General features: G+C 45.9%; 1 protein-coding gene across 1 annotated transcript in view; it reads right to left on the minus strand.

The window, feature by feature from the left end:
* Positions 1–457: 457 nt before the first annotated feature.
* The window catches only part of SETD4 (SET domain containing 4), a 115,228-nt gene continuing 103,590 nt past the window's right edge, over positions 458–12,095 (minus strand). The window contains exon 11 of the mRNA XM_056559606.1: positions 458–696. Coding sequence (XP_056415581.1) covers positions 604–696 — 93 coding nt within the window. The 3' untranslated portion in view covers positions 458–603. The remainder of the gene's footprint in view (positions 697–12,095) is intronic.

Genomic DNA, 12,095 nt, shown 5'->3' on the forward strand with positions numbered 1-12,095 from the left:
GCTACCGTTGTCCGTAACTTGGCGTTTGTGTCTCCATTGCCCCCGTGCCTATCCTAGGATCCAGCAGTATACCTTCGGGTGGTTAAGGATAAACCACGCCCTGGCATCACGAATACTAGGGGTTAATGCCATCTGCCCCTAGGGTAATTACATTTGCCCTGCACCTCACACCCAGCCATACCACAATGACATCTACGAGATTACACAGAACAGTTGTACAGTGCTCAGCATACAATGTAGAGTATTGACACAGCATCCACTGCCTCCTGAACCCGAGGTAAATAATACGATTAATACGATGAAAACAGTGCGCGAGATAGCGCTATCAGCCACTTCACCGCTGCCCCTCTCCCCAGAAATCGCTCTATGTTCCTTGCGCTAAATCAAACTGTTTGCTCGACAAAAGCCAACAAATGTTGATACAAAGAAAAGTTTTATAAGTGACTGGTCATATTTATTCAGGTATTATGGCCGGCCACCTGCGCCACGTTGACAAAGAGGGCGTGTGATCTCCCAAGAGTCCTCGTACTTTCATGTCGTAATGTTGCCGAGATACCAGGGACGGCGTTCAACACCAGGGATCTGACGTATTGTTTCCTTTCTTCAGCTTAATGCCAGGATTTGGATCATATGTCCCAACAATCGCATGAACCCAATGGCCGTTCTGCTTCTTATGTGGTTAGTAAAAGGATTGTGCTGCAAAGTAAGAAAAGCATTGTCTTATTACAAACAACAAGCACTTTATTAAGATGGTTGCTAACTATTTGTAACATATAAGATGTCTGATCGCGAGGATCCTGTCGCTGAGGACCCCCACGATCTCGACTGCGGCACCCCAGACATCCAGTGCACATAGCAAAGTTCGCTCTGTGCCGGATGACTGGCGATGCGGGGCGATGCCTTGTGACGTCACGGCCATACCCCCTCAATGCATGTCTATGAGAGGGGGCATGATGGCCATCACGCCCCCTCCCATAGACTTGCATTGAGGGGGCGTGGCCATGACGTTACGAGCAGGGTGTGGCCGTGACGTCACGAGCCTCTGGCACTACACCCGATGCTCTAAACGAATTCCGGGTGCAGCAGGGAGATCGCGGGGGTCCCCAGTCTTTGGATAGGGGATAAGATGTCTAGGGGCGGAGTACCCCTTTAAGGTGGCCATACAATATCAAGAACTGTCAGCTGAATGTTTAGTAGGCCGATAGTTATCTCTGTCGACCTCCCCATACACATAAATGTACATGTGTTGTCTATGGGGGGGGCAAGATGCAGCCAGATTGCTCTCATACTGACTTATCCTTCCAATTAGACTTATCCCACCTGACCCTTCTCTCCACCAACATCATTTGTCAATAGAGAGTTGACTATACACCTAAGACAGTCGGCCGAAAGTCACCAAAGGCGGCAGGATCAGCCAACTTTAGTATAATGTGTATGGGCACGTTTAACCTGTTAAGGACCCAGGACATACCTGTACGTCCTGAGTCCGCTCCCGATCTATAACGCGGGGCCTGGCTTCTAACAACGGCCGGGACCCGTGGCTAATAGCGCGCGGCATTGATCGCGGTGCTGCGCGCTATTAACCCTTTAGATGCGGCGTTCTAAGTTGAACGCCGCATCTAAAATGAAAGTGGAACCATGCCGGTTAGCTCAGGGAACTGTTCGGGATAGCCACGACGAAATTGCGGCATCCCGAACAGCTCACAAGACAGCTGGAGGATCCCTACATGCCTCCTCGCTGTCCGATCGCCGAATGACTGCTCAGTGCCTGAGATCCAGGCATGAGCAGTCAAGCGGCAGAATCATCGATCACTGGTTTCTTATGAGAAACCACTGATCAATGTGAAAGATCAGTGTGTGCAGTGTTATAGGTCCCTATGGGAGCTATAACATTGCAAAAAAAAAGTGGAAAAAAAAGTGAATAAAGATCATTTAACCCCTTTTCCCATTAAAAAAAAAAAACTGTGTAAATAAAAATAAAAATAAACATATGTGGTATCGCCGCGTGTGGAAATGTCCGAATTATAAAAATATATCATTAATTAAACCGCACGGTCAATGGTGTACACGCAAAAAATTCCAAAGTCCATAATAGTGCATTTTTGGTCACTTTCTATATCATGAAAAAATGAATAAAAAGCGATCAAAAAGTCCTATCAATGCAAAAATGGTACTGCTAAAAACTTCAGATCACGGCGCAAAAAATAAGCCCTCATACCGCCCCATATGCAGAAAAATAAAAAATTTATAGGGGTCAGAAGATGACAATTTTAAACGTATTAATTTTCCTGCATGTAGTTTTGATTTTTTTCCAGTACAACAAAATAAAACCTATATAAGTAGGGTATCATTTTAATCATATGGACCTACAGAATAAAGAGAAGGTGTCATTTTTACCGAGAAATGAACTGCGTAGAAACGGAAGCCCCCAAAAGTTACAAAATGGCAGGGTTTTTTTTCAATTTTGTCTCACAATGATTTTTTTTTACGTCTCGCCGTAGATTTTTGGGTAAAATGACTGACGTCATTACAAAGTAGAATTGGTGGCGCCAAAAAAATAAGCCATCATATGGATTTTTAGGTGAAAAATTGAAAGAGTTAAGGTTTTTTAAAGGTAAGAAGGAAAAAATGAAAATGCAAAAACGGAAAAACCCCGGGTCCTTAAGGGGTTAAAGGAGTAATCCCAAGATCCAAAGTTATCCCTTACCCACAGGATAGGGGATAACTAGTTGATCAGTTGAGGTCCAACCACTGGGACCCCCACTAATCCCAAAAACAAAAGTAAATTGCCCCTACCCCCATGTGTGGTAAATCATTCTCTATCTCTAGGGGAGAGTCAACTCCCAATGTTTGGAAGCCCCATCGAGAATGAATGGAGCACTAGAAAAACATGCTACTCCATTCATACAGAGGAAAACTTCATTCTTGGGATCAGCAGGGTCCTTGTGGTCAGTAGTTAACTTTTCAACCTTTAGAGATGCTATCTCTAGGTCCTGTTGGGACATATAGATATCATGAATGGGGATCTTCTGCTCTTGCCTCCCTTCTTGAGCTCGAACAAAATGGCCTAAATTATGTTCCCCATATACATTACAGAAAAGTCATCTGAACCTTCCACCTGTCTGATGTGTATGGTGCCTCCTGACTCCCCGGCAGATAAGGTTGGAGATAGAACAATCAGACATGGTCAATGCCCACTAGAAATAAGCCACAGCTAGAGGTGTCTGGCTACGGCTTTTCATTGTCTCTCCATTGAAATCATATGTGTGCCCGGATGAATAGAGGGTGCATGTGTGGTGACCCAGTACAGGAGTTGCACCCCTGTACCATTGCTGCCCTGTTAGTCAGCCTCCATTCTGTGACCCCTGGGCCTCCCTTTCATCTATGTGCCCTGAATAGTTAAACAATGTATGTGCTATCCAATGCAATGTACATAATTTGTTCTATACCTTTTAAGTACTGTTGTCATGTGATTGTAACCAGGGAAGGTACCAGTGACCATGTGACCTATAGGGTGACCTATGGGACTGCTCCAGAGTCTCCCCCGTATAAGCCATGGGTGGAGCTAGCTCAGTCGCTCTTTTCCTGCTTAGCTGAGTTGCAGTGAGGTCAAGTCCGGAGAGAGTGTCTGGTGTCCTGAGGAGGCCTAAAGTCTACCACGCAGCCACGGTTCCACAGGTCCACTAACCCCCCCCCCGGGTCCAAGTCAAAGCCTGATAAGCTACAAACGGGGTGAAGTCAGACATAGTCAGTCTCATCCAAGTCAGTCAAAAGTATTCTGTATCAAGTCAGCGTGGCCCTGCATCAAATTGTCCAAGTCCACTATAAGTTCCAGCAAGCCCTGTGGTCTCTGAAGTCACTGGTCACCTCATTGGGCCCAGCCAAGCTGTATAGACTGTTACATCTGTCTGACTCAGTAAAGCTGCCGTTGTTCCGTAACTTGGCGTTGGAGTCATTATTTGCCCCCTTGCCTAGCCCAGGATCCAGCGGTATACCTTTAGCTGGTGCAGAGATAAAACCACGCCCTGGCGTCACGAACACAAGGGGTTAATACCATCTGCCCCTAGGGTAATTCCATCTGCCCTCATCACACCCTCACCACACATGTGTATAAAGAAATCAGGCTGAAGAGCTACCAGCCAAACAAGCTACTGAATGTTTATAGTTAGCTTAAAGGGGTACTCCGCCCCTAGACATCTTATCCCCTATCCAAAGGGGTTTAGAGCGTCGGGTTCAGCGCTGGAGGCTCGTGATGCCACGGCTGCGCCCCGCTCATGACATCATTGCCACGTCCCCTCAATGCAAGTCTATGGGAGGGGGGCGTGATGGCCGTCACGCCCCCTCCCATAGACTTGCATTGTGGGGTCATGGCTGTGACATCACGAGCAGGGCGTCACCGTGATGTCACAAGCCTCAGCCCCACATCGCCAGTCATCCAGCAGGGAGCGAAGTTCGCTCCGTGCACCGGATATCTGGGGTGCGTCAGCAGAGATCACGAGGGTATCCAGCGGCTGGACACCCGCGATCAGACATCTTATCCCCTATCCTTTGTATAGGGGATAAGATGTCTAGAGGCAGAGTACCCCTTTAATCTAGGGGACCTACCAGAGAGAATACCTGAAAAAAAAAAAACATTTTTTTGTTCTTCTCCGAAGACAATTGTTCTTTGTTGGAACTGAATAGTAAAGTGCAGTATATCAGGTGTGTTGACCTGCTTTGAATACTATGCAAAAACCCTAACAGCAAAGCAGATGTCATCTTCTGCAGGAGGGTATTGTGTATATGTAGAAAAGGCAGGACTGTGACATCCACTGAGGACTTACATGTCCCCCTTACAGGGGTTGCCCCACAAAAGCTGAGACCAGTTTCTAAAAATGTTTCCAATGCTCACAAACTCCAGGAAGTGACATCATGTTCGGTTTATTCAACTAAAAGCAGCGATAACGTGTTTCGGGGGTTAAATCCCTCTTCATCGGATTGCAATCTGTTGAAGAGGGATTAAATCCTTGAAACGCTGTATCACTGCTTTTAGAAACCGAACTTGAAGTCACTTACTGGAGTTTATGAGCATTGAAAACATTTTTACATTCCCAAGAACTTGTCCACCATTGTGGTCTACATCGGTCCTTCCATGGCCAGCGCCTGCTCATCTCCATCATCACATTCTCCCACAGTGGCTAATACACCTGAACCCTCATCAGACCAGGAGAGTCCAACAATACTGGGGCCCCTCACCAGGCCTGAACCCTCACCAGACCAGGAGAGTCCAACAATACTGGGGCCCCTCACCAGGCCTGTACCCTCATCAGACCAGGAGAGTCCAACAATACTGGGGCCCCTCACCAGGCCTGTACCCTCATCAGACCAGGAGAGTCCAACAATACCGGGGCCCCTCACCAGGCCTGTATCCTCATCAGACCAGGAGAGTGCAACAATACCGGGGCCCCTCACCAGGCCTGTATCCTCATCAGACCAGGAGAGTGCAACAATACCGGGGCCCCTCACCAGGCCTGTACCCTCATCAGACCAGGAGAGTCCAACAATACTGGGGCCCCTCACCAGGCCTGAACCCTCATCAGACCAGGAGAGTCCAACAATACTGGGGCCCCTCACCAAGCCTGTACCCTCATCAGACCAGGAGAGTCCAACAATACTGGGGCCCCTCACCAGGCCTGGACCCTCATCAGACCAGGAGAGTTCAACAATACTGGGGCCCCTCACCAGGCCTGTACCCTCATCAGACCAGGAGAGTCCAACAATACCGGGGCCCCTCACCAGGCCTGTATCCTCATCAGACCAGGAGAGTCCAACAATACTGGAGCCCCTCACCAGGCCTGTACCCTCATCAGACCAGGAGAGTCCAACAATACTGGGGCCCCTCACCAGGCCTGTACCCTCATCAGACCAGGAGAGTCCAACAATACTGGGGCCCCTCACCAAGCCTGTACCCTCATCAGACCAGGAGAGTCCAACAATACTGGGGCCCCACACCAGGCCTGTACCCTCATCAGACCAGGAGAGTCCAACAATACTGGGGCCCCTCACCAGGCCTGTACCCTCATCAGACCAGGAGAGTCCAACAATACTGGGGCCCCTCACCAGGCCTGTATCCTCATCAGACCAGGAGAGTCCAACAATACGGGGGCCCTCACCAGGCCTGTATCCTCATCAGACCAGGAGAGTCCAACAATACCGGGGCCCCTCACCAGGCCTGTATCCTCATCAGACCAGGAGAGTCCAACAATACTGGAGCCCCTCACCAGGCCTGTACCCTCATCAGACCAGGAGAGTCCAACAATACTGGGGCCCCTCACCAGGCCTGTACCCTCATCAGACCAGGAGAGTCCAACAATACTGGGGCCCCTCACCAGGCCTGTACCCTCATCAGACCAGGAGAGTCCAACAATACTGGGGCCCCTCACCAGGCCTGTACCCTCATCAGACCAGGAGAGTCCAACAATACTGGGGCCCCTCACCAGGCCTGTACCCTCATCAGACCAGGAGAGTCCAACAATACTGGGGCCCCTCACCAGGCCTGTATCCTCATCAGACCAGGAGAGTCCAACAATACGGGGGCCCCTCACCAGGCCTGTTCTACCTTCATGTCCAACAGGGTCACATGAGTATCTGTTCTCCTATTTATCATTTCTTTATGAAGCTGCATTTACGTAAAGAACAGGGTCATTGCTTAAAGGGGTTTCCTTATGAGAGAGTATATATGTGTCATACAGAGGAGAACCCTGTTTGGGGCCATCTAGGGAGAAAATAAAAGACTGTTTACCTTCAGGCTCTGGTAGCTGTATATTACTATGTGTTAAGCTCTCCCTAGTGGTGGCTGCAAGTATCCAAAATTGTATAAATTAGCCATGGGCAGGGAAAATGGAGCTGACATTTTTTTGTAATAGATAGATAGATAGGAGATAGATAGATATGACATAGATAGATAGATAGAAAGATAAATAGATAGGAGATAGATAGATAGATAGATAGATAGAGAGAGAGATAGAGAGATATGAGATAGATAGATATGAGATAGATAGATAGATAGATAGATAGAAAGATAAATAGATAGGAGATAGATAGATAGATAGATAGATAGATAGATATGAGATAGATAGATAGAGAGATATGAGATAGATACAGTGGAGATCAAAAGTTTGGGCACCCCAGGTAAAAATTTGTATTAATGTGCATAAAGAAGCCAAGGAACGATGGAAAAATCTCCAAAAGGCATCAAATCACAGATTAGACATTCTTATAATATGTCAACAAAAGTTAGATTTTATTTCCATCATTTACACTTTCAAAATAACAGAAAACAAAAAAAATGGTGTCTGCAAAAGTTTTGGCACCCTGCAGAATTTATAGCATCCACTGCCCCCTTTGCAAAGCTGAGACCTGCCAGTGTCATGGATTGTTCTCAATCATCATCTGGGAAGACCAGGTGATGTCAATCTCAAAGGTTTTAAATGCCCAGACTCATCTGACCTTGCCCCAACAATCAGCACCATGGGTTCTTCTAAGCAGTTGTCTAGAAATCTGAAACTGAAAATAGTTGGCGCTCACAAAGCTGGAGAAGGCTATAAGAAGATAGCAAACAGTGGAAGTTACAGCAAGATCTGGAAGACCAAGAAAAATATTAGACAGAACTGCTCGCAGGATTGGGAGAAAAACAATCATGTGTCATGTGGGTGTGTGCATGTGTGGGGTGTGTGTGTGTGGGGGGGGGCATATGCACTGGCACTTCATTGGTCTTTTTTGACCATCTTTTAGAATAGTGGTCCTTAAGACCACCTTGCACTTTATTTAGTTACACATGGGTATTGGGGGGAGGGGGAGTTTGATGGGTATTGGCACACATTGTTCATAAGATGTTAATCATGTTATTGTGAATTCGGGTAGAAAAGCAGACATGGTGCACATCTACAATCTTGTATAATGATCCGATTGCTTCTCAGCATAATATCAAAAACTAACAGGTTGTTAGTATACATTTTTGATCAAAAAGTACAAGCCCACTCGCCACGTCAAGGCCACCTATTCAGAGTGGGTCCCTAACGTCCCTAGCATAAAATGGCGCAGCACCGAGCGGCGACCACCACCGCCGCGACACCAATGCCCACAGGGGGGAACGACCCACCGGCAGAGCAGCCCCAATGCCACTCAAACCAGTCTATGGGCCACACACCCCCGCAGACACGGCGCCACGGCAGCAACGGACACCGCACAGCACCACACCAGTGTGAACAGGGTGTAATGGCTCACTTACCATGCTCTCCCAGTCAGACTGGGAGGCTGCTAGGAAAGAAATGACCCATGTGTAGCTAACTACTACTTATATAGGGTTGGGCTGAGGGGGTGGGGAAGAGTGCAGACAACATGTTCAAACAAAAAAAAAAAAAAGAGGGGATAGAAATCACAGTGTGAATTCGGGTAGAAAAACAGACATGGTGCACATCTACAATCTTGTATAATGATCTGATTGCTTCTCAGCATAATATCAAAAACTAACAGGTGGTGGTCGCCGCTCGGTGCTGCGCCATTTTATGCTGGGGACGTTAGGGACCCACTCTAAATAGGTGGCCTTGACGTGGCGAGTGGGCTTGTACTTTTTGATCAAAAATGTATACTAACAACCTGTTAGTTTTTGATATTATGCTGAGAAGCAATTAGATCATTATACAAGATTGTAGATGTGCACCATGTCTGTTTTTCTACCCGAATTCACACTGTGATTTCTATCCCCTCTTTTTATTTTTTTGTTTGAACATGTTGTCTGCACTCTTCCCCACCCTATATAAGTAGTAGTTAGCTACACATGGGTCATTTCTTTCCTAGCAGCCTCCCAGTCTGACTGGGAGAGCATGGTAAGTGAGCCATTACACCTTGTTCACACTGGTGTGGTGCTGTGCGGTGTCCGTCACTGCCGTGGCGCCGTGTCTGCGGGGGGGTTCGGCCCATAGACTGGTTTGAGTGGCATTGGGGCCGCTCTGCCGGTGGGTCGTTCCCCCCTGTGGGCATTGGTGTCGCGGCGGTGGTGGTCGCTGCTCGGTGCTGCGCCATTTTATGCTAGGGACGTTAGGGACCCACTCTAAATAGGTGGCCTTGACGTGGCGAGTGGGCTTGTACTTTTTGATCAAAAATGTATACTAACAACCTGTTAGTTTTTGATATTCTGCTGAGAAGCAATCGGATCATTATACAAGATTGTAGATGTGCACCATGTCTGTTTTTCTACCCGAATTCACACTTAATCATGTTATTATTTGGTTATATATGATTGGGTATACACATAATTAATTTATTATGTCTAATATGATTTAGTACAGTCAATATCACTAATTATTATTTGATTATGGGTATTATATGATGTAGGATCTTGGGGGTAGGCTAGGGTTGGGACTAATAGGATATATGAACGGGAAGACAATTTACATGGAACTTTCCTATACATAGAGGTTGGGAGGTAGGGATTAGATTGAATCATGACTTATGAGACTACACGATAATCTTAGATGTGCCAATGGCTTATCAAGGTGAATTGTTATAAGCTTGCATTCTGATGTAAAATTATGGGTCCCCCCTATTATGTGCATGTGCTATAACTAATAATTGATTTATAGTTGTAAAAATGGTCATTACTTTCATTGGTCATTATGGGGAATGGATCGGGATCAGTGCACGTGCGCACCTTACGGTATCAGATACTGCGGGGATTGTTCGATATCCTCCCTTGATTGGTGAGGAGAAGGAGGATATCCTCGTGCTTGTGCGCGTGCGTGCGGTTCCGGCGCTGCTTGTGGATCCCGGATGGCTGTCAGTACAGGGATGTGCGTCACCGGATGTGACGTCACGCCCCTGTGACGCCTTCCAGGATTTCCGGCGGCGTCTGGCCCACGCACACGCGCCGCAATAAGCATGGGGGATATAAATAGGACACGAACGCTGCATTCCCCACCTCCTGAAGAAGACAGCGAAACACGTGTTGAGGCGGTGGTGGGGGAGCAGCCTTCCTGAGTCCAGCATGACTACTTCAAGTAACACCTGTGATGTTATAATTGTTTGACAATATGGTATAATAGGATATGATACTGCTAGGAACATTGTAGTTAGGCTGTCCCCTGCCTTTTTGTGGGTTATTGTGTTTTAAGGGTAGGTTGTTTTTAGTGGGTGGGTCTTGTCTGTTGATATTTGAATAATAATAAAGTTTTGTACATGATCAATAAAGTGGTATATAGATTCTTATTTAATACAGTGTTGGTTGTAGGTTAATAAACAAAACCCACGTTTGACTGCACAATCCCTCCAGAAAGATCTGTCAGACACTGGAGTTGTGGTACACTATTCCACTATAAAGAGATACTTGTACAAATATGGTCTTCATGGAAGAATCATCAGAAGAAAACCTCTTCTATGTCCTCACCACAAAAATCAGCATTTGAACTTTGCAAATAAACATATAGACACGCCTGATGCATTTTGGAAACAAGTTCTGTGGACCGATGAGGGTAAAATTAAACTTTTTGGCCGGAATGAGCAAAGGTACGTTTGGAGAAGAAGGGGAACAGAATTTAATGAAAAGAACCTCTGTCCAACTGTTAAGCATGGGGGTGGATCAATCATGCTTTGGGGTTGTATTGCAGCCAGTGGCACAGGGAACGTCTCACGAGTGGAAGAAAAAATGGATTCAATAAAATTTCAGCAAATTTTGGATGCTAACTTGATGCCATCTGTGAAAAAGCTGAAGTTAAAGAGAGGATGGCTTCTACAAATGGATAATGATCCTAAACACACTTCGAAATCCACGGGGGATTACATCAAGAGGTGTAGACTGAAGGTTTTGTCATGGCCTTCACAATCTCCTGACCTCAACATAACTGAAAATCTATGGATAGACCTTAAAAGAGCAGTGCGTGACAGACAGCCCAGAAATCTCAAAGAACTGGAAGACTTTTGTAAGGAAGAATGGGCAACGATACCTCAAACAAGAATTGAAAGACTCTTGGCTGGCTACAAAAAGCGTTTACAAGCTGTGATACTTGCCAAAGGGGGCAGTACAAGATATTAACTCTGCAGGGTGCCCACACTTTTGAAGACACCATTTTTTTGTTTTCTGTTATTTTGAAAGTGTAAATGATGGAAATAAAATCTAACTTTTGCTGACATATTATAAGAATGTCTAATCTGTAATTTGATGCCTTTTGGAGATTTTTCCATCTTTCCTTGGCTTCTTTATGCACATTAATACAATTTTTTACCTGAGGTTCCCAAACTTTTGATCCCCACTGTAGATAGATATGAGATAGATAGATAGATATGAGAGAGATAGATAGATAGATAGATAGGAGATTCTCTGCCAGTCTAGATATTTTATGATTTAAAATGCAGAGATCTATAGAACTAATACAGGTTATAGAAAACAATGTATTGTAGATGTTGGTTGGACATGAAGATCCTTTGATACATTGTAATTCCCGATGACATCTCTATTTGTAAAGATTTTCTTCTCTCTGTTATAGTCGGGGATAAAAAGGAGACAAGGACGACTTTCTCAAACCAAAACCAAGCAGTTTCCATTCAGCCCAGGGATCTAGTGCCTGTATGTGCTGATGTTTGGGGAGTTAAGTCCCCATCGGAGGAGATTATGTAGACTTTCCTTAATGGCGGCCTCTCCCCGGCTCCTGTATTTGAAGAATGTAACTACAGAACACTAAGTCAACAAAACATTGCGCTGTATCACTGCCGGACCCAGAGGATGCTTTTGTTTTCTGGAATAATCTTTTCATTAAAGATCTTACATGGGGATACACCCCACCCTCCACCATATTGAATAAGCCCGTTGTACCAGCAAATAAACCACATAAACTCTATAGTGTAAAGGGGCCTTAAAGTGTACCTGTCATATTACCGAAACAGTAATGCTTCTATATGTTACTCACTAGGTCATGCAGATTCTTTACATGTCTTTTTTAGGTGTCTAGCTTCTGTATTTGGCTCACAAATCCCTCTGTTCTGCTGCTCACTCATTCTGACATCCACTTCCCAGAAAGGGGCTTGTCTGAGCCAAGCACTGAGCCCGCACTCACTCACCATGC

The sequence above is a fragment of the Hyla sarda genome, chromosome 2 (genome assembly GCF_029499605.1).
Source record: "Hyla sarda isolate aHylSar1 chromosome 2, aHylSar1.hap1, whole genome shotgun sequence".
Classification (NCBI taxonomy): Eukaryota; Metazoa; Chordata; class Amphibia; order Anura; family Hylidae; genus Hyla; species Hyla sarda.